General features: G+C 36.8%; 1 protein-coding gene across 4 annotated transcripts in view; it reads left to right on the forward strand.

The window, feature by feature from the left end:
* The window catches only part of LOC131031261 (uncharacterized), an 89,108-nt gene that overhangs the window by 55,275 nt on the left and 9,354 nt on the right, over positions 1-24,479 (forward strand). For 3 of the 4 annotated variants that reach the window (XM_057962319.2, XM_057962320.2, XM_057962322.2), the window contains 5 exons: positions 16,706-16,932; positions 17,096-17,307; positions 17,437-17,539; positions 17,647-18,017; positions 18,200-18,710. In XM_057962319.2, the coding sequence (XP_057818302.2) occupies positions 16,706-16,932; positions 17,096-17,307; positions 17,437-17,539; positions 17,647-18,017; positions 18,200-18,710 (1,424 nt within the window). The remainder of the gene's footprint in view (positions 1-16,705; positions 16,933-17,095; positions 17,308-17,436; positions 17,540-17,646; positions 18,018-18,199; positions 18,711-24,479) is intronic. The other variant, XM_057962321.2, reaches the window with a different exon arrangement.

The following is a 24,479-nucleotide window of genomic DNA, read 5'->3' on the forward strand; positions in this document are numbered from 1 at the left end:
ATCAAATCCTCTCCTTCTTGCAAGCATATAAATTATTTAGGAGCTCATGAAGAAGGATTGGGACTTCCTTTCTTTCAAGTCCCATAGCTGTTCATGCAAGTAATGGTTGATCAATTTATCCGAATCTACTAACCCATTTGCATTCATGACCTCGTCGATGTAGAAGAACATCCATGTTTTAAAATTCACAATATGTGAACATCCCATTACCCTGCTCAACATTTTTATCAGGTCCACATATTCCTATTTGAATTTGAAGATAGTGAGAGTCTTTGGCATTTTGGAAACATGTGGCCTAGGCTTCAACAACCACTGTTTGTTGATTATATCTGCACACTTGGCAGGGCCTGCATCATACACTACTTGAGCTCCGCTAATGGTCTTGTATGTTATGGAATAGTGTGAAGGAATTCCGAAAGCTTCACCAATTGACTCTGGAGTCAATGTCGCCAGCAGCCTACCATCTGATGTTGAAATTGTCTTCCGCTCCAGATTGTAATGCTTTGCACATTCCAGAATCAAATCTGGACATTGAGTAGCAGGAGGAAAACCAACTGCCACAACAATTCCGCTCTTGACAAAATTGATAGCTATTGGGGATGGATTATGTCCTGTTGTTCCAAACATTTTGATCTTGAAGGCAGCCAGGTTGAATGTGCCCGAATTTGTATCGCCGATCTCCTTCCACTTGGAATTTATTTGGGAAATTGGAAGAAAACCCTTCATCTCCGCTTTTATCTGTGCTTGCCTGGTGATGCTAGCCGCCTTGTTTGATTCCGCCATCCTGAAAAGCTCCTTGAAAATGATGAAAAATCCACTAAGTATGACTTTTTACTTCTCCAACTCTTCTTGCTTGAAATTCACGTGTGAGAAATGAAATGTGTCTCCATGCTTATATAGAATTTCTCAAATCATGCTACTAAGTTGGGAGGCATCAATTTGGCAATTGAATTCATTATGTGTCATACTTTCCCATTTATCTTGCCATGCACATGGAATCTTCCTTGTTGTTGAGTTCAAATTTGGAAATTTCTCTTAATGCACTAAGTAAGTCATGCGTCATACTTAGAATATTCCTTGCCAACTCACCAACTTTCATTCTTGCAAATTTTGGAGGGAAATTGGAATACTTTTCAAGATTCACTTGATTTATCATCTTGGCTTGACTTTTCTTGCTTCAGAGGGAATTTTCCATGCTTCTTCAACATCTCCTATTTTTTAGGGATTTCCCTAAAATTTAGGACCTGGGTCCAATAGAGAGAGAAATCTCTCACAATTCCAATCTACAAAAAAATTCAAGTTCTGATAAGATTTGGTGCCTAAAAATGGAAAAAGTTTCCCGAGGGGATTTTTGCTTTTCATTCCTTCTTGACCCTTGGATTTTCATGCCTTAGACAAATTTTCAATTTTCCAACTTAGGCGTGGAATTCACTCTTCATGGTGGAATTCATCATTTCCAAGCCTTAGCTATTTTGATATCCTTTCCTTGAATACTTCTATTTGGTGCCCTTCTGTTCCCTAGGGCGGAATTCTTTGTTGAGGGAGGAATTCATGATTTTATATGAAATCCAAGATGCATCTAGTTTGGCGCCCTTCCTCATGCATGGGCGCCATTCTCCACTTGGTAAGGAACTTCTCCATTTTGCAATTCTTCCTTGACTCCTTGCCTTTGGTGCCTTCATTCTTAGCTAGGCGCTATTTTGCATAGAGGGATGAATTTATGATTGTTTGGCTTCTCCATGACTCCTCTTCCCTAGTGCCCTTCCAACCTACCTAGGCGCATTTTCACCTTGGTCATGGAATTCATGATTTTTCCATCTCTCCTTGGATATGTAATGTCCTCTATGGGAACCTTCCTCAATTTTCCCTAAATTACCCTAATTTTCCTTAAGTAGGGTTTGGAATGATGTTCAAAATTGAGATTGTTGTATTAGTTCCCTAATCTTGAGCCACAATCAGATTAGTAACACAAATAAACATAATATTTAACAATGTACACATAGAACTTTCATACTCATGGTATTCAATAAATGTCTTTGGAGCTCCATACAATCAACCCGTTGCTATTGTGAAGTATCGCGTGAGACCATACAAGACACCTTTGAGCCTATCGAACAAGTTCAAGGGTATGGAAGTACCACCGTTACGTTACCTCTTAATTAACTCTTTAGAGTTCAAGGGCAGGAAAGCACATCCATCAAGCAACCCCTGCTTAACCTAAAATGGACCTTTTGGCTGCTTGCCCTCCCTATATGTACCATATCATCCCTCCACAATAGAATGTTTGACTGGTTGGAGTTCTACAGATTCTGTTCATTCTATCTTATGCAGATTTTAGAAATATACAACAGATTTAATACGGATTTAGAAAATATATACGCAGATTTAATACAGATTAGAAATATATAAGCAGACTTAATACTGATTAGAAATATATATGCAGACTTAATACGACAAAGTTGTCATTGTAAGATCATATAAAAGCGTATTGATTTTTAATATAAATCATACCACCAAAAATATATAATAAAGAAAATATTCAGATCGATGAGCGTTTGATGTGTTGTCTCAGTCTAAAACTCTAAATGCTTTCTTTCATTCACAATCCAGATACTTCGATGTCCTCTTTGCCTAGCTTGGAATTGTCCTTTAATACTTCTTCATCGGTAGAGAATAGTGATGTCTTTTCCACGTGGTGCCTGTCAGTAATGGTAATGACCTTTGTTCAACGCATCCTTTCACCATAACTAATCTGTCCTTAACCAATTCTAACCAATGGATCACACATTTAAGCACTTGCACGATATTATCGATCAGACACTACTATCAAATATTGTCTTCTATGTTCTTGTCCCTGAAGTGCTTGATATAAAACATGCTCATTGATCGATGATTGTGTTCGACTGAACCGTCACGAGGGATAGGTAGACAGCGGGTTTGTGTCTTCATAAATACTGATCGCTACCCTTTATTATCTTCCTTTATGTTCACTTGTCCTGTATTTTTCACAGAATGAAGCCATTTTATTGATCTTTCTAATTTGTGCAGACATAGCGAACCCGATCCTTGCCATGGTCTGTTCGACCTTCTTCTAGTCCGTGTATTAACAACTCCTGGTTATATGGACGTTGAATACTGTGTTATCTTCATCATTCACACCAATCTACTTATTTAATCATGTTGAATGATAATCCTCGATATTGTCTCATCGAATATTTATTTTATTATTATTATTTATTTATATTACTTATATTATTATTATTTGATAAATATGAATTTAATATTAAGCAATATAAATTTAATATTAAATCTTATTTGTTATTAATAAATAATGATCATATATAACATAAATAATAATCATAACAAATAATAATAAACATTAATAATAATTATATATTAGAGGAAAATCATGAAGTCTCATAAATGAGACGATTTTCCAATATTATTAAATGTTAATTAATAAATGTTTTAATTATCGTATTTATTTAATCACAATAATCAAATGTCCAAAGAGGGGTTATGACAGGATAGTTCATTTTAGCGCCCTTTCTTGGTCTAGGGCAGATTTTTGCCTAAGGCAAGGAATTCACAATTTTCAAACTTTTCCAAGAGTACCCTACTTTGACGCCCTCCATCTTCTTGGGGCGGCATTTTGCACTTGGTGGGAATTTTAACATTTTCAAGGATTCCTTGCACACCCCATTTTGGTGCCCTCCTTCACTGCTAAGCGCTATTTCACCCTTGGCATGGATTCTTGCAATTTTCCATCTCTCCATGTATGCTTTATTTTGGCACCCTCCCTTGGCTTGGGGTGGATGTTTGCAATGGAGGAGGAATTCATCATTCTTTCCTTGCTTCTTCCAGACTTAGGTGGATTTTTGAGCTTTCCTGCTTAGCAATGGGCTTCCAACACTTAGCCATTTTTTACTGATTTTGTCTGCCTTTTGACTTTCCGGAATTGGAAGTAGTCGTGAATGCTTGATCTTCATCGCCTACCTGAATGGCCCTATTAGAAATAAACTTCCCAAAAATAGAAACTTTTCAAATTGTCAGCGTTAGACCCCAAAACGGGACATAGGATGAAATACTATAAATAGAAACTTACTAAAAATAGTAAGTTTGATTTTTGGCAAAATGAAGACATTCTGGGACTCAGTAACATCCCTAAAAAATAGGAACTTTATAATTTCACTCAAATTTTATTGGGAGGTTCCTTGAAGGGTCTTGATTCTAGTTTCACATTCAGTTTCTCCAAAACCCTAACAGAAATCCCTAAAATCTAGGAATAAAGGCAAAAACCCTAAAATTGACAAAACGAGCCCTAGACTTCACCAAATTTGCTCAAGCGAAAATCAGACTTAATCAATTTGACCCCCGAACACCTACAAAGCAGAGGGATTGATGAGACTGCCACCAAAAGACCCCAAAAACCAAAACAAAAGACCGGAAGGGCCTAAAAAGTAGGGGGTCCCCATCTGGGATGGGGTGATGTGTGATTAGGTCACAACAAGGTGTAAATTGGACCAGTTACGTTGATGTCATTCTTCTCTAGAATATGTGTCAAATGATCTATCCATTTATTCAAACACTTATGTTCATCATGACTAGGGCTTTTGGAATAGGCATACTTGATCATTTTTTCTTAGGCTTGTTACGTTTTGAAGACGAAGACTCTAAAGTTTCTTTAGAGGTAGTAGGTTTTGATCTTTTTTCTATCTTTCATACCTGTTTTCTATTTCTTATCCTTATTGCCCTATTTATTCTAGTTTTTGTGTCTTGATTACCAACCATGTCATGTAACTTAGAGGATTTGAGAGTAACCACTATTTTAGCTCATTTTGCTCTCTAGTGAGAGAGATGGGCAAAAGTTGAGCAAAAGTCATTTAAGAATAACATTGTGAATTGAGCTCCTTGTCACCCTGTGTGGCATTAAGGTAGAAACAAAGATTGAATAATCAGAATCAAGTTTGGAGAGAATACTAAGGATCAATTGGTTGCCTTCTTTTTAAGATTGAATAATCAGAATCAAGTTTGGAGAGAATACTAAGGATCAATTGGTTGCCTTCTTTTTAAGATTGAATAATCAGAATCAAGTTTGGAGAGAATACTAAGGATCAATTGGTTGCCTTCTTTTTTTATTCCACATTCCTTTAACTACAATCTCATTGACTTCAACTTAGTGAAGAAGTCTTAAACTGGTCTTTGAAGCAATTTCGGAGGTAGTATATTTCTGATCCTTTTTCTCTTTGTTCTTATTTTTTATATTTTTATCCTTATGCCCAATTCTTTGTATTTTTTGTGTCTTAGTTAGCAAGCAGAGCATGTGAGTTAGAGTATTTGAAAGTACCAATTTGGATTAGCTCATCTTTCTCTATAGTAAGAGAGGTGTCAAAATGATCCAAGGAAGGCATTGTGAACCAAGCTCCTAGGGCACTCTTTGTGGAATAGAAGGTAGAAACAAATATTGAATAGATAGAACAAAGTTTGGAGAGAATACTAAGGATCAATTGGGTTTCTTCTTTTTGAATTTCACATTTTTTTAACTACAATCTCAATGACTTCAATTGAGTGAAGGATTCCTTAATAGTGTCAAAATTATCTAGATTCAAATCAACGAGCTCATTCCCCAACTGATGACCTCTCATGGAATTCCAAACTTCAAATAAATTCGCCAACTCAGTCCAAATCTTGTTAGGAGTATCTAAGGATTCAATATGAAAGAGAAGATTAGGAGATGCAAATAGACACAATAGTCTATAGGTCTCATCACATTTGTAAATCATTTAATTTTTTCTGTATCTTTGGTAGGCTTTACTTCAATGCCCATTATTATTTTGAATAATCTGTTTCTTTTAAAGAAGATTAGTATTTTAGATTTCCAATCAAAATAATTAGTTAGTGTGAGTAGAGGTGTTGTAGACTAATCTGCAAAGCAAGAAAGGAAATATGAGTTTAGTAAAATAAGAGAACACAAGACAACAACAACCCCGCCCCCCCCCCCCCCCCCCACTTTGCTTGCTGAAATAACCCCCCTAAAAATATAATGTATGGCAATATATAATTAACATGTTTTCCAATGTGAATACTAGATTTAGAGTTTTTCAAAATCAAAAGTGGTCATTATACTAAAATTATAGTTCAAATGGAATATCAGAAAAAATAGAGCACTAGTATGGACTACATAAAAATATAAACTTTGAGAAATGAGACCGAAAAAGGAGTTTGTTTGCACAATATATAACTCTGTGAAGGTTTCAAAATGATAATTGTGTAGCAAAACCTATGAGAAAGCTCAAATTTTGAAAAGTTTGAGTCAAATTGAAAAATTGGTCGTACTACTATAAATGCATGAAATTCTACCCCATTTAAAAAAATGTTTTGAAAAGGGTCTCCATGTAAGAAATTTATGGCTATTTGAATGAGACTTTCTTGGTTGAAAATTGTATTGAAGAGAAGGTTTGGGCCTTGGTGCTTGAAGGTTGGGCAGCATTGGTGGTAGCAATGAAGATGAAATACTTGAGCACGGGCAGCACTCAAGTGGCCATGGGGTAGAAAATGGGTAGAGGGGTGCTTGGTGGCACATGGGCCAGCAAGAGGTGATGAATGTGCCGTCTTAGCTAGTGAGGCAACATTGTTGGGTGGTTCGTTAACCATAGTGATCAACATAAAGTTCGGAACTCTTGAGGGGTTGTATAGGCCTTGGCGGGCTTCAACCTCCTCTAAAATTTTAAAAAATTAAAATCCTAAGTCTGCAATATTTATTTTTTGTTTGTATTTTTTTAGATTTGTAGGTGCATGGACAGTGTAACAAGGGCCATATAGCCTCCTAGACAAAAAAAGTTTGTCTCGAGAATTTTTAAGCCAAATTTTGATGTTTTATATGAAAATAGAGGTTTTCAGGTTTTTTAGATGGAATTGTTGGATCTTTTTGGCTTTAAAGTGCACTAAAAATAAATAATTTGTTTGATGCTACAATCAAACCCCTATTTATAAATTGGCTTCTTAAACTTTGATTTCTATAAAAGGAAAGCTAATCTTCATTTTCTCAGGCCTCCATGGAATAGTCAAAAATATTATCTAGATCTCTTAAAAGCTACAATCATCCATATTACAAAAAATACAAGTGCAAACCCCAAGGTTAATTTTTTTTGTCAAGTTCTAATTCTCTAGATCATTCAAAGATGTATGGACATATGCTAGGTTTTAAAGAAATTTACATGCAAAGTGATTCACCCCTCAAATCTTTTAGAAATTGAAAGTAAAGATCTATCCCTTCACCACATGCTTTAATACCATGTTAGAATCTTTAAACTAGATATTAACTTAGAAACTTATGTAGAGAATACAAGCTATAAAATTATAAATACATATGGTTCAAAAAATAAAAATAACATAATAAAGTTAGTCACCAATGAGAGTAATACAAATGCTCAAAAGGTGAAATAGCATTAGGAGAGCTCAATAAGCATGAATTAAAATACAAACTAGAAAAGTGAATATATATAGATTTTGTGAGGGAGGTGGTGGCAAAAATAGGGAGTGTACACCCCAAGTATCCAAAAATAGGAAAGTGTAGTTGATGAAGGGCTACTCCACCCAATATTCACACATGGCACAACGACATATACTAACACATAAATTGCATGAAGAAAGATAACCCACTTTCTATTTCTTCAATAGAATGGAATTACAGATTCAAAAAATTACAATGCTATAGCCACATGGGCTTAAATATTACAAAGAAAAATCAACTCTAAGAAAACTCTCCAATCTGGAGCCACAATTTGTACTGATGGAAGCTATCTTTTGTAACCTCCATTCACCTCTTTATTGGCACTAGTAATCGGCTTAGAATCATTTGGAAGTGTATCTCCCCCAATTTCGACCTACTACTTTTCTCTCCTTTTCCTTGTCTTGGAATATGCCAAAAATATGCCAAAAATGGGTTTTGGTGCTCACCGGAGTATTTTGAATTTTTTTGATTTTCCCTCCTAAAGTAGCACAAATTCCAAAAAGCCATAAATTTTGATCTGGGAACTTGATGGAGCCCTTTTTTTTAAACTTAAGATCTCAGAGTGCTCTACACCATGCTTTTCCTAGATCAAAAATTGATTAGACATTCATCGAGGACTCATTCGATCATTTAAAGGTCCAAATTTCAAATTGAATATTTTTTTAGAATTTTTGAACCTTGAAACATTAATATCTGCCAAATGGTACATGACTCAAATACTAGTTCTTCCATAAAATGCCTAGGTCTTGGTCCTAGTTCGAGCCTGGTTTGACCTGGGTCCCACCTGGGTCCTGACCAGGCAACTGGGTTCCTTGTGGGTGACAGGGAACCCAGCCGCTTGGGCAGGACCCGGGTGGGACCTAGGTCGAACCTAGGAGGACCCGGGTGAACCCAAGCCCGTGGGTTCCCAAAAACTGGGCCCATGGGTTAGAAAACAAATAAAAATCAATTTTTTAAATCCTATTTTAACATCTAAACCCTAATCCGCCCCCTTATGATGCATTTCATGCATCAAAACATTCATTCAACTCATTTATGATTTATGATTTATGATTTATTTGTTATCATTTATGTATCATTGTATGGGAAAGTTACATTGTATGTTTGAACTGTGAACATATATAATTTTGATGTTTGAACATATATATAATATATGACTTCAGATACCGGTCCTTCCATAAAATGCTTAGGTCCTGGTCCGAGCATGGTTCGACCTGGGTTCCACTCGAGTCTTGCCCAAGCGGCTGGGTTCCCTGTGGGTTCTGCGTCTTGGGTCCTGCCCAGGCAACTAGGTTCCCTGACCCACTGGGACGTGTTGTGACGTTTTCACACATCGCCCCATTGCAAATGGAGACCCCCTACTTTTTAGGCCCTTCCGGTCTTTTGGCTTTGTTTTTGGGGTCTTTTCGTAGCAGTCTCGTCAGTTTCTCCACCTTGCAAGTGTTTGGGGGTCATATTGATTAAATCTGCTTTTCGTTTGAGTGAGTTTGGTGAAGTCTAGGGCCTTTTTTGTTCCCTTTTAGGGTTTCTGCCTTCTATCCTAGATTTTAGGGGTTTTTGTTAGGGTTTTGGGAAAACTGAACATACAATTGGAATCAGGACCCTTCAAGGAACCTCCCAGTAAAATTTGAGCCCAAATGGAGCAACTTTCTATTTTTAGAAAGTTCCTATTTATTAGGGATTTTTTCGAGTCTTAGAATGTCGTCATTTTGCCAAAAATCAAACTTACTATTTTTAGTAATTTCTATTTTTAGTAAGTTGCTATTTATAGTAAGTCATTTTTGCACCCTGTCTAGGGGTCTAACGCTGACACTTTGAAGGTTTCTATTTTTGGAAAGTCAGTACTGGCAGGGTCAGTCAGACAAGGCAACCAAGATTAGACGTTTGCAAACATTTCTAATTCCCGAAAGTCAAATAACAGACAGAGAAGGCCAGAAATTGATTAAGTGCTGGAAGCCCATGCCTAAAATGGAAAGCTCGGAAATTCACCAAAGTTCAGGAAAACATTTCAAAATCACAAGGAGGTCAAAATTGTTCTCTGTCTAGAAAATCCACCTTCAAAGTCCCAAAGTGGCATCTCAGCACAGACAGTGGTCAAAATTTGGCTAAGTATGGGAGTCTGTTCAGGAATGGAAAGCTTTAAAAATCATCTAAGTCTGGAAATTCACATCAATCCACCAAAGTCATTTGGATTTGAAAATGGCCTGAAATTTCACCAAGTTTGAAAATGTGAAAGATCTTCCAAAATCCAGAATTTGCATTATGATTCCTATGGACCTGAAACCACTCTCAAACATCCTGACAATATATATGAAATATAACTTAAAGTATAAGAACCTTTCTTATACTTAAATGTTATATTTCATATATATATCGTGACGAAGAGCCTGGAACTTGTGAAAAGCATCAAAATCCTCCATGCATGAAGAATTCCGCCCAAGGAAATGACTGGGCGCTAGATGAGGCAGGTCAGGAAATGTTTGGAAATTCTTGAATCCTCCACAGTGGTGAAATTCCGCCCAACTGTGGACTTGGGCGCTAAAAAGGTGGTCTCAAGGATTCACAAAAAAGTTGTGAATTCCTCCACATAGTCAAAATTCCGCCCTTGCACCAAGGAAGGCACTAAAATGGAGGTGTGAAGGAAGAATGAAAAAACGATAGTGAATGCCTCCCTTACCCAAATTTGTGCCAAGAGAGAATGATAGGCGCTAAAATGGGGGGGTCATGGAAAAGGGAAGGAAAAAGTATGAATTCCATGACCCAGAGCAAAATCCGCCCAAGACATTTGCATGGCGCCAAAGTAGGGTATGCATGGAGAGATGGAAAAAGTATGAATTCCATGACCAAGAGCGAAATGCGCCCTAGCACCAAGGAGGGGCACCAAAATGGAATGCTCAAGGAAGACGGGCAAGGAATGGAATTCCTTCCACAGAGAGAAATAGTGCCTAGACATGAGGGGGGGTGCTAAAATGGATGACTCATGGAAAACTTTGAAAATCATGCATTCCTCCTCCACAGCAAAATTCCACCCCAAGCCAAGGATAGGCGCCAAAATGGATGTCTCATGGAGGATTCACAAATTGACAAAATTCCTCCTCCAGTGCAAAATTCCGCCCAACACTTAGGTAGGGCGTTGAAGTAAAGAGGTCAAGGAGGGAAGGAAAAGTTGTGAATTTCTTCCTTAGGTGAAATAGCGCCCAAGCCATGATCAAGGCGCCAAACAAGAGAGATGAAGGAAAATGAAAGAACAATGAAAATCCATGACCCAAGAAAATTAGCGCCCAAGCACAGGATGGGGCGCCAAATCCATGAAGGCATGGAAGAATGCTCAAACTCATGAATTCCTCCTCCATGGAGAATTTGCGCCCAAGGGTTCATTAAGGCGTCAAAACACACAAGGCGTGGAAGATGGAGAAAATTCAAGATTCCAGGGAATGGAGGGATCAACGCCTTGGCCAAGGAAAGGATGTTGAAATGGCTAAGTCAGGAAAAGAAAATCAAAGGAAGGAAGAAATTCCATGGCAGAGTGAATTCCACGCCTTGAGAGGAATTGCACCCTACTCCTCAGGAGGGCGTCAAATTGGCCTAGGCATGGAAAATCCAAGAAGGTTCAAAATTCCATCACCAAGTGAGATTTGTGCGTAAGGAAGGTACTAGGATGCCAAAACTTGATGGTCATGGAAAGCTTCAAAATCACAAAATTCCTTACCAATGTAGAATCATTGCCCAAGTTCAAAGGCAGGTGCCCAAGTCAAGGTATCAAGGAAGAGCATGGAAAGGATGAATTTCCTCTATCAAAGTCAAAATCCCATACCCAGTCAGGAAGTCGAAAATTTTCTAAGGCATGGAAATAATGAATTCCTTCACAACATGAATTCCACGCCGAGATGAATTGAAGGTGGAAAAACCGATTTCTAAGGCAAGGAAGGAATCAAGGATGAACTGATACTGAATAAGAAATTTCCCCTCGAGAAAAATTTGAAAAATCCATTCTCGGGCATCAAGAATCATCCAAATTTGAAAATGATGGTAGGTTTGGAGTCGTGAGAGAATTCTCTCTCTCCTGGACCCGAGTCCAAAATTTTAGGAAAGTTCCTAAAAAATAGGAGATGGTGAAAATTGATGGAAAATCTTCTTCAAGCAAGGAAAGTTGAGGAGACTTCAAGAAAATTCTTCCTGAATCGAGTTTTCCCTCCAACAATTCTAGATATGCAGGAGCAAATATACGATAGCAGGGTCCACTTGTATGGCGAGGATCTATTGAACACGTGGCAGTAGAGTGGCGCATTCATTATCAAAATATTTGACCAAATGGCGACCCAGTCATTGCATGTTGAATTTATGGCAGATTCCTTCTGCATGCAGCCGTCACGTTTAGGAGATGATGGTGCATTTATGGCATCATGGGCGATTTTTTGCATGAGGGTACATTCATTGCATAGTGGGCACTTTTTAATTGTAATGGTTAATTAATGCTTTATGGGTGCCATTTCTGGCAGGATTGTAATTAATTGTACATGGGCATAATGGGCATTTATTGTTGATTCCCACCTTGTTGCATCTTGAGTGGAGAATCTTTTAGGGAAAACCCTAATTAGGGTTTTGCATGTAGCCAAGGCTTGAAGCCTATATAAAGGGGTGACCCCCCCTCATTTGTAAAAGAGGGTAGATTTGTATGAAATTGTTGCGATAGGTTTTGAGATAATAATAGTGAAACATTGTTCTCTGATGGTGTCCACTTAAGTTATTTTTTCAAGACTTGCATGGTTTCACCTTCCTCACTTAGAGTAGAAGTAGTAAAGTGCTTTGATTTCAATGGAGAGTGTAATGGTGTCTGATGAATTTCCATGGTTCATACTTTTTGCATCTTGCTGATTGTAAGTTGCAGTGTAAAGTTAGTCTGAGCCCCCTAAATCTGTGCTAAGTTTGATTGTGGATAGTCGTTTGGATTGCGCCGTTTTTTGGTATTCAAATGTACTTTCTCGATTTGAAAATCCTCTAGCATCCCTAGAAGATTGCACCGGTTCTTGCGAAGTTGTAGTTGATCTTGGCGAATCAGAGCTTGGTTTATTTGGAATTTGTCCACCAAAGCACTATTCATTGTTATCACTGCCCTTAGCAGTAGATTTAGATCTTTCTGAACCCTGTCCCCTTTATTTTCAGTTCATTTTAGTCTGTTCGAAGCAGCAGCATCACAAAATTGTCATATTCGATGATGGAGTTCCAGCCACAGCAAAGAAGTGAAAGAATGATGCAAACGTAAGGCCCCTTGGATTATCAGCAATCACATCAGCCAACTGAGTCACGTCCACGCATTGAAGGAACCTTGGAGTCGATTGTTTGAACTTCTTGCAATCTTAGCATGCAATCACACTTTGATCAAGAGAGAGTGAAGTGATCGTTAGGCAACTTTATTCTGTATTCGACACAGTCATAAAAAACATGTCAACAGGACGCAGGACCCAAGTTGAACGTAGGACTCGAGTTAACCCAAGCCCATGGGTTCCCAAAAATGGGGCCCATGAGTTAGAAAACAAATAAAAACAAATAAAAATCAGTATTTTTAATCCTATTTTAACATCTAAACCCTAATCCGCCCCTTTATGATGAAGATGAAGATGAATATGAATATGGAATTTAAATCCCGTAGATGGCTTGTAATTTGAATGTTTAACTTTATACTTTATTTTGTCATGACATTTTCACATTTTGAAACTTGAAACTTGAATATTATCTAATTTATCTTTTTTGCAAATTATGAATATGATATTACATTTACGATATATGAATATCAGAATATTTATTGGCATTGGCAATTATGGATTTATGATTTATTTGTTATCATTTATGTATCATTGTATGTTTCATATTTGTATGTTTGAACTGTGAACATATATAATTTTGATGTTTGAACATATATATAATATATGACATACGTATATATATATATATATGTGTGTGTGTGTGTACGGACGAACCTGTACCTGTACCTAAGATTTTTTTTTTTGCCGAATCCGCAAATCCGTACCCAAATCTGAACCTAAATCCAAACCCGAACCGGTAACTTAGTATATGACACACACACACACACATATATATATATATATATATATATGTGTGTGTGTGTGTGTGTGTGTGTGTGTGTGTGTGTGTGTGTGTGTGTGTGTGTGTACGGACGAACCCGTACCCGTACCCGTACCCAAGAATATTTTTTTTTTGCTGAATCCAAACTTGAATCCGAACCCGAACTGGTAACTTAGGTACATGATAATGAGATGATTCTTTCACCAGTCATTATAGTTTTCAATTCTGCTCCTTGGGGCTCGTTTTCATGTCCATACATGCTTGTATTGGCTAACTTACTAAAAATAGCAGGTGATTATTTTTGGTCGTTTCAAACTTCTGATTGTCCTACAGCTTGTAAGGTTCATCATGGGCTCCAAAACAACTAAAGAAACCAACAAAAGAGAAGGGAAATACAATTTTTTTTGGTGATGTAGATTTGCCTTACACCACTAGATGCTCTTGCATCAGTACTTCCCATGAAGATGTTGGTAATTGAGTTTCACTCTAATCACATTAATACCTACTTTATTAACTCAAGCAAACATAATTACAAGTGTAGGAAAAGAAAAAAAATCTATTAGAAAAAATTAAATTATTTTAACAATTATTAGGTTTTTTTAATTTATTACTTAATTTAGAATTAATTTGTTTTAAAGGTGTTGTATTTCCTCTTTTCTATAGATGGGGATAGGACTGCTTTAAGGGGTACTTTTTTGAGAATATTTTTCAGGCACCAAGAGATGTGGGTACTTGGAGATGCCAAAGACTGGTACTGGTACCAGTACAACTAATTTTCAAAAATAGGAGACGGGGTATTTAGAGACGTCATTTTTTTCATATAATTTAATAATTTTCAGAAAATATCGTGACATAGAACTTTTAAAACAAGAACAGTAAATCAGTCATACAAGAACAATAAATAGTAAAGACAATTTCTCTTTAGACTATTACAGTGACGAGATCAATCATACAACTGTTATGCTCCTCGTAAAAATTCTACACTGTCAATAGATCCAATCACCATAACTTTGCATGGATTTTTGTATCATCCAAAATATCAGCATGAAACATTATGCAGGCTTATTTTATGTATTTGCCTCCCTTTTTTTACTTTTAATGTGTTTTGCCCTAAGTTTTCTAGCAAGAGATGTTGATTTCTAATTGGAAGACTTTGGAGACGGCTGCCAAAATAATCCTATGTGTCGGGATGCTTCCAAGAAATGTCTTTGATATTGGAGGTGTGAGCATCTCCTTCTCTGAGACATGTCTTAGGGGGTGGAAGACGTGTCTTCCGGTTACCAGGATATTTATTATTATTTATTCTTAAAAGCTACTTCTTGAGAGCTTATAAATAATTTCTTTGAGCACATAATTTATAATGAGAGTTGATGCTAGATTTATGTTGTAGAACATTTTATTCAAACATCAAAGTCATGTTATTATATTTTTGTGTAAGTTAATGAATGCTAGTAGAAACCATACTTATGTTGCAGAAGTCATTATTCAATGAAAATTGCATTATTCACTGATCGTATGTTTGTAATTCATGAAGTAAATCGAAAGCAGATTGTTTTGAGCTACACTTTGTATTGGTAGAATTTATCCATTTAAATTGTGCCAATGCAGTTTAACCATTTCCTTCATGAAATCTTATGATGTTTACTTGACTAGTTCTTTCATAGTAATATAGATTTACTGGTCTTTGATTTGTCTAGTAATCACCATTCATTTGTACTTTTCTCTCTCAAACCTTTGTTTAGAGATAGATATTGGTATTTGTGTTAACCAGTAGAAAGTTGAATTTATCATTTATGCTTGACAGTTTTCTCTCTTTAGATTTGAAAATCTCATTACAGGTCTGGACTGTTGAGAATTTGGGGCTTACATCTGGAGTAAAAACATAATAAATTTTTTTTATAATTTAGATCATAGGGAGCTTTCCTTTATGATTTGAAAAATGATTTTATTGTATATGTTGTTTGGTAGTAGACAAATTAAAACAGTAACAGTGCTAACATTCCATGTCAAATTAAGAAAATAAAAAATAATTGTGGAGGCTTGAAATTTATATGATAATTAATTTCTTTCCCAGACATAGGGAGATGGCTATAAAGCCGTTAATGAATTTTGATGTATAGTTCAAGAAGTCCGCCTCCCATTTAACTTCTACTGCAATGTTGAAATTTACATCAACAAATTTGAACCGAACATCAAAGCCTCCTCCGTAAAACATCTAACTTCCAATTCAGACAGGATCCTTTATGAATGGTATTGATTAGAATCTCAGAGTCTCCTATCACAATTAATTTTGATCTCAAGAAAGAGAAAGCCACCATACTTGAGCTCCCTTTTATCACCTCAACAATCAAAGCATGCACCTGCTTTCCCTAAATTGCCTCTTGAAACCCCCATCAAAATTCAATTTTATAGCCTCCCTTGGAGGAGGAACCCAATGTGACTCACGACCAATTCCTGTCTCTATATTATTATTTCTATCAGTATTGATGTTTCTTACCTTGTTGACAGGAGAGGATAAGTGTAAATGCACATTGTGTGAATCATTTATCCCCCTTATTTTTGTCATAAGTGAAGGATACAGATACCTCTGTTTTCTGTCAACAGGAGATCCTGAAGTATCAGCCAGATTTTAAAATGAAGTGTTATCAAATGAAATTATTTTGCTCGAGTCGATGATTAAATTCGAGTCGATCAAGTCAAGCATGTCTTCTCTTATTTCTTTTGTATACACAATGTAATATGCTAAAGTATTGCAATTATATAAGTTTTCCCAAGTCCTTTAGAAACCCGAAAATCTTTGCCAAATAGAATAGCTACATTAGATGAACATTATCTTGTGTCTCCATGGTTAAAATTTATCTTTTTAATCTATATTCTGTCATTTAATTTTTGAACCATGACTGACCTTAGCAAGTAGTATATTAGTAGGGAGCTGCCTTTTGTGTGGTTTTGCATTTTAAGCACTAGTTTTTTAAGACTCCACATAAAAGGTGAGACCTTGTCAAGATATAAGGCAGGGTAGTCCTCAACTAACATCTTTGACTTGAACGTCAAAAAATTCAAGTGCAAATAAGATGTTTCTCAAGGATGTGGTTCTGCTTATTTCAGGTCTCAGTTTCAAGGAAGCAGAAGAGCGTCTAAAGGAAGCTGGCCCAAACAATCCCGTCGAAAATCTTTTGTCTTCTCGGTGGCAAATCTTCCTGACTGCATTATGGCATCCGTTCAATATTGTACTTGTTGTCTTAGCTGCACTTTGTTTTGTAGCAAATGACAAGGCCAATGGAAGCATATTGGTCGTTATGGTTACTATAAGTGTTAGTGTTCGGTTTTACCAGGTACTTAATTCTATGATTTGACTCAAAGTAATGATTTTCTGCAACTCCTTTTATATTCAATCTATAGAAATCTTCCCTAAGAATATGTTCATGTGGAGAATGCTTTGAGTTTTCATTATTGCAATCCTCATATCTTGCACATTCATAGATTATCTAACATCAGGAGTTCAGAAGTTCAGTGGCTGCACTAAAGCTGTCCGAGCTAGTCAAAGTATCAATAAAGGTGCAACGATGTGCAGGCAGGGATGTCCAGACAGAGTTGCAAGTTCAAATTGAAAAGAAAGATGTTGTACCAGGAGATATCATAATTTTCAATGCTGGGGATATTTTTCCTGGTGATGTAAGGTTGTTATCATCCAAGTCTCTTGTTGTGAGGTATTATAACCTATTTTAATATTCTCTTTGCAGAATACATGTATTTTAGACCTTTGATTCTTTCTATGATCTTTGTGCGTATTGCGGAAATGATTTTAATGGATAATTGTACATTTTGTCTTGCTGCAGTCAGTCCTCACTCACAGGTGAATCTGGGACTGTGGAGAAATTTGCTGATGTCATAGAAGAAACAACTACTCCATTGCTTGAGCTGAGAAATATATGCTTTATGGTAATCGTCTACAGTAAATAAAATGAAAATTTTATTACTTTTTATTTCTAAAGTCATTGTTTATCTGCAAGTTCTGATTCATGAATGTGTCTTGATGCACTTGGTAGGGAACAAGTGTAGTTTCAGGCTCTGGTACTGGAGTGGTTGTGTCCACTGGTGACAAAACTTACCTAAGCACTATACTTTCTACTCTGGGAAGACGCAGTCCACCACATGCGTTTGAGAAGGGTGTAAAGGGTGTCTCCTATGTGCTCATTTGTTTTATGCTTGCTGTTGTCCCCATTATATCAATGGTGGCTTATTTTACAAAAAGAAATTTGGTTCGCAGTATTGTTTTTGGTATATCAGCGGCAGTTGGGCTCACACCTCATATGCTACCCCTAATTGTGAACACCAATCTAGCAAAAGGAGCACTTGCAATGGCGAGAGAAAAGTGCATTGTGAAAAGGCTGGTGGCAATTCAGAATATGGGAGTCATGTAAGTTACTTCTCATCTTGTTGAAACATCTTTAAATTATGAAAACCCCCACAGACATCATTCTAAGATAATATGGTTCTTACAAACACATTAATCCACTATAATGATTGTTTCAGCATGCAGAAATGACGAGATCCACTTTTTAAGATTCTTTCATAACTGCTTTTTATTCCATTACCCAGGGACATACTTTGCACAGATAAGACTGGAACTCTCACCATGGATAGATTAGTGGTGGTTCATCATCTTGACTGCTGGGGCATGTCAAGTGATAAAATTCTGTATTTTGCATTTCTTAATTCCTACTTTCAGAACGGGTCCACAAATCCTCTGGATGATGCAATATTGGCATATTCTTACACTGGTGGGTACAGATTTCAGCCTACAAAATGGATAAAAATAAATGAAGTTCCTTTTGATTTCAGTCGACGAAGAACGTCTGTCGTACTGGAGGAGAGTAATGATGATCAGGTCAGTAGAAAAAAACATGTTTCTCATATGGAGAGAATAATGGTGCTGAAAGGAGCTTATCAAGAAGTTCTAGAGGTTTGCAGTTTTGTTCAGAATGACATTAATAAGGACATTATAGAGCCTCTATCTTCAGAGGATTATCAGAGATTAGTTAACATGGCCGAAGAACTGAGCAATGATGGCCTGCGGGTTATTGGTGTGGCAACAAGAAAACTGAAGCCGGTATGTCCAGATTTCCTTAAACTCGTGAACAACTTTTTTTCGGCTGCATTGCTCAAAATCATTCTCTATCTGGTATGGAAAGGAAATGTAATCCATTTTTTTTAATGTTTGCATTGTCGTTACTTAAACATTCTTATTATTCCTGAAATTCGACTCATTTTGATTTAGTCACCCTATTGACTGGTTGGATTGTTAGCATGGTTTCCTTTATTCAGTCACCCTATTGAATGGTTGGATTGTTAACATAGTTTTGTTTATTCTGTTTCAGATATAGAAATGCACACATATGCATACACAAATACGTGTATCTGTATTTATGAAATTTTTATGCTTTCCTTGAAGTTTTTCCCATCTTATCCTAGAGGGTATCTATCTGATGAAGGGCTACTCCACCCAGTATTCATACATAGCACAGCAACAGATAATAACATAGAAATAGCAAGAAAGAAGAAAAATAATTGACTTTCTATTCCTTCAATAAAATGGAATTACAGATTTAGGTATGACAATGCTACAGCCACATGGGCCTGACTTACTACAAAGAAAATCAGCTCTATAAGAAAACTCTACAGTTCAAAGCCACAATCTGCACTGGTGGAGTTTGTCCCCTATAACCTCTGTTCATGTCTTTATTTAGCACTAATAACTGCCTTGGAATGTTCTTGAAAGCATAATTCTTTCTTTTTTGGCACTCAACAGTCCATTATTCTGCCCAGATAGATTTTTCATTGAAACTTGAGTTTTGGTGCCACAACTTCCAGGAGCCATAGCTTTTGACTCGTGTGTTTGATTTGCTATTATAGTATATCGTTGAAAAGCTTGCGGAGAGATCTACAACACCAAAATGTTCATTTTTTGAGATTTTCTAAGGCTTCTATGTCTTCAAATTTTAGTTTGAAATTTTATAGAAGAAATTTTTCATGATGGAAACTTTAATATCATTATTCATTTATAATATATGGAAATGTTGCTACCTTAATCGGCCAAAACTTTAGCATTGGCCTATCATTAAGTGACGGTGAGAGAAGTTCAACTTTCCCTTGCACATGGTTGCATATGCATTAAACTTGAAGTTCTATTTGCAAAGGCCAAGCAAAGTTTACCTTGTGGTGGATGTTTGTAGTTGGCATAAAATACATATGGATATGTTTGATAATATCATTATGGTTATGGAAACTTTAATATCACTATTCATTTATAATATTATATATTCTTCTTTACTTACACTTTTGTCCTGCTTTATTGAATAAAAACGATATCTTATTGTGCAAGTGTTTTGTACCAAGAACAACATTAAAATTAATCTGCCAACTTGTTCACAGATATAAAAATACATAAGTAAATGGGACATGCATACACATCCAATTTGTATTTACACCGACAAATCTGACTTTAACAATGAGAGGTCTAGTGATGGCTCTTTTATATTAGATTGGCATCAGGATAGAAACGATGCAAGATAGTATAATCTTAAGCAGTAATTTTGCCAATGTTCACACGTACCCCTCTAAAAAGGGGCATTTGCAAAATGGGAACGTCCTCAGGACATGAGGACAGGGATAAGGCATTCCCCTACCACCCCTTTCCCAACCGAATTGTCACAACCAGCCACAACAAGAGGGCAAACGGGACATTTCTGAGACATCTTCCTTGCTGTGGACATTGAGGGGATGCTGGATAGTCTTTTGGATGACTTGGAAACTTCATGAAGTTCCTCAAACATCATTGAAATTTCAGAGCATTTCCATGGTCTGCATATGCAAAAAGATTTTTATTCGAAAAAGTTTATAAAAATTAATTCACTTAACCTATCTCTAAAATGCTAATAGGCCCCCACCTACATTCCAATGCTCAAAGAAAGTATAAATATATACGTCCACCCTCAATCTGAATCACCATCAACGCTTTGTCATTGCATTGAACAAAAGCAAGAGGAATAGGAAGACTTCTATCATTTTCATTAATCAACCATTCGAAGCATTCATGAATTTCATTCTTTGATCCCATATTTTTTAAATGATAAAATCTAAAATCAATTTTTTTGGTTTGTTTTCAATTTAAATACTTGTTTATATATATGATGCAAATTATTCCTAGGGTTTAGAATCATATTATTAAATATTTTTTTCACTATTCATAGGATATTATTATTTTATAACAGGTTTTATTTATTTAGTATTTTTGTATTTTATGATTTTAAATTAATATATTTGTAAGTTTGCATAATAATATAGTTGTTTCTTTTGTAACAGAAACAGAAATAAAATAAAAATCTGAATTTAACTTTTGGTTTAATTTTCTTAATTTCTAGTTAAATAGTAAATGTTAAATTTTAATACTTTTACTAATAGTCAAATTAGTACTCTTTGCTTCTGTGTTTTGTGTAAAAGGAGAAAAAAAAAGTGAAATCTTTGTTGACAAAGGTTGAAGAACTAGGTTTCCAATTTTTGTGTATCCTTTGCTTCTACTAACCTAAAGCAAGAACAACAAAAGAAAATCCTAGTGTCTTGAGCACTTGCATTATACATATACATTAAATTTAAAATTTAAACAATAAATTTCATTTTTTGCAATGTCACTATGAGTTCTTGTATTATGAGTGATAATGAGGTGGTTGAAAATCTGAAAATTGTAATTGAATTTGAGAATTACAGCCTAGATGTGAGGGGGGGTGAGATGATTAGTTCTATTAGGATGCTCCTTTTAGTTGTCTTTCCAAGTTGTTGGAATATTTTGCGAAGGGTCCTTTTGATAAGAAGACCTCTTTAAAACAATTTGCTTCCAAAATATAATTTCACAAGGGACTAGGCTACGGAAATATCATTATTGTAGCCTAGACTTCTAAGGTAGCATGAGTAGGGTTAATGCACATCTCCTTCACATCCCAGAGTAAGGCATTGGGCCATGTGGCAAGTTGTCACTTAAATGGAGGGTAAAGTTATAATTGTGGTGAAGATCATGACACGTTACCTACTTCTACGTTAGTGAGAACTATTGGTACTTCCTAACCACCACAAGTTCCTTATTTTTTTACCAAGTGTAGTAGAGCGTAAGGGGAAATGTAGGATGGCAAGTTCTTCCAACATAGTGGCAAGATGTTTAATGTATAGATGGAAGATGAATCAGATGCTTCCATTAAAATATATTATTTGCCGATTGCATTCCATTCCTTGCTCACTCTTCTTGTTACAGGGAAGTTATGGATAATATTATAAGAGCAAGGCATTATATGTGCCACCAAGGGAGATAAAATTGAGTACCATAATCATGGATAAGAACTATATTTTAATATTAAAATTATCATGGAGAAAATGAAGGCTACTTGGGTCACAAGTAGATTTAATATTGTTATGGTTGGGTGGGCAGGCATTAGGTTTCATCCACTCCTCAACATCATGGTATATATACAAAGGACCCTTACTTTTTTAGCTTTTTTGATTGTTTAGGGTACTACAAGAATGCAAAGTATCAGTTTCACATCCTTATAGATGCTATAGAGGGGGATGGCCTTGTGAATTTGATGCTAGTCATGGCAAATGTACCTTGTGTTTATAGAGTAGTGGGCAAGTTGAGTTCTCCTACAAAGATAGATAAATTCTTTTTTTGTACATGTCATGAACAATGCACTCAAGGATATGGGAAACATATATTGGATTAAACAAGTAGCTCTTGATGCAACAAATTTGTAAATATTTATTTGCACCCACCACACCTCATATGCATGCATTATTTTGGGCATTCTATAAGAAGAGATTATTGGAACCTATAGAGACTAACTTTTCTTGTACCTCTTCTCTTGGAGACAATGCTTGAGTTGTAAGACAATTGCAACTACTGGTCATGACATTAGAGTGGATTCAATGCTTAATTCTAAGTTGAGTTTGGGAAGAAGTTGAAGCAAGTGGTGAAGAGGCCCACCTTTTGGGTTAATGTAAAATTCATTTTCTCAATCGTATCTTCAATTTTTAGTTGTCAAATATGGTGATTCTAATGCTTCAAACCTTGGCAGAAATGTATGAGTGTATTAACATCATTCTTGGCCAAATGAAGGCCATCATACAAGTTAAATACCCAAACTTGCAATTCCCTAATGATCACATTTGGCCTATCATTAAGCGAAGGTGAGAGAAGTTCAACTTTCCCTTGCACGTGGTTGCATATGCATTAAACTTGAAGTTCTATTTGCAAAGGCCAAGCAAAGTTTACCTTGTGGTGGATGTTTGTATTTGGCTTAAAATGCATATGGTTATGTTTGATAATTTTGGTCACCTGACATTGTATTAATAAATTGTATTAAGTGGTTGTCACTCTCGGTAGTTATGTGTCAATTGGTTGACAGTTGTGTACCTCTCAGCAACCGTCAGATTCTTTAATTATATTGTGTAGCGCCAAGGAAGGTAGTACGGTATTGTCAGATCTATTGTAATCCTTCGCTGACCATCTCTGGTCTTCTTCTCTGTAATGATTGCATGTGCGAATAAAGATATATTTTACTGCTGTGTCTGGTATGCATTGTCATGTACATTATTATTTTCTATATTTAATTTACCAGTTGTACCAACAAACATTTTGGCGTTGTTGCCTGTACGAACCTGGAGATAACTATGGCTGCAAGTGGAAGGAATTAATGGGCCGGCCATTCAACCAACAATTAACTATTGTAGACAGTGACACACAAAGAAAGTACCGAAGAAGAGGCACGAGAGCATCAATTGACGGCAGACTTGGTAGAGTTGTGGGACGTGTTCGTCACGCAGTACGTGCAGAGGGAGGCTTAGGAGAGAGCTGTCTCTGAAGGCACAGTACGTGGTGAACTCATCATCAACACTCCCGTCCTTGATCTGCTCGGAAGCATTCCAAGGTTGCTCGCCAAAAATCTGATTGCTCTCCAAGACCGAAGAGAGGAAAGTGCACAGGAAATCCATCGGCAACAAGTACTCCAAAGGTATGAAGAGCGGAACCTTAGGGAGGAAGAGGAAAGGGATACAAGCCAACGCCGTACCCCCGACACTTAATGCCCCTACGACCAAACAAAGATATACGTACCACTACCACTAAGGGAGTAGACGAGGGAACCGTACGAAGATCCCTCTGCATAAAAGAACAGGGCGAGCAGAGACGACGGCTAAGGGAAGTTGCTGACTCAAGGAGCCCTGAGGAACGTAGCAGAAGTCGGAGTCATAGTCGGGAGAGACAAAGACTGTGTACGTGGAAGGAGTTGGAGGAGGTCGCCAGGAACCTACCACTTCTAGATGTAGCGGAGGAGGATCTCGTCAACCAGGCCCCACACTCGACGTCGAGTGAAGAAGACTCCAGAGCCGAGTCGCAAAGCAGTCCGTCAGAGTATTCTGAACAAGAAAAGGAGGCGGTATGGGATCTGCACGAAGAGATCGCCAATATTTTTGAAACAACATTATCCCGCATCAGGAATTTGTCCTTGACGGAGGAAACCAAAATAGAAGGGTCAGACCCAGAAACCTCGGGAAGGAGGGACTATAGGAGAGATGGTGACCAAAGTCCCTACGGACAGGGGTCCAACCAGGTCAAACACGTACGGTACCTTCCAAACACATAATACCTTCCAAGTGCTACATAAAACCCTCCAGACGAAGACAATGGCACACACTCCAGGGAAACATAAGCTTCCAAAAATCATGGGCGACGAGTCAGAGGACCCTGTACGACATTGTAAGACATGCGTGACCATTTGGGAGGCAAATGGCCAAGATGACCAGGATTACTCATTGAAGGCATTTTCGACCACCCTGC

This window comes from Cryptomeria japonica, chromosome 8 (assembly GCF_030272615.1).
Source record: "Cryptomeria japonica chromosome 8, Sugi_1.0, whole genome shotgun sequence".
NCBI classification, from domain to species: domain Eukaryota; kingdom Viridiplantae; phylum Streptophyta; class Pinopsida; order Cupressales; family Cupressaceae; genus Cryptomeria; species Cryptomeria japonica.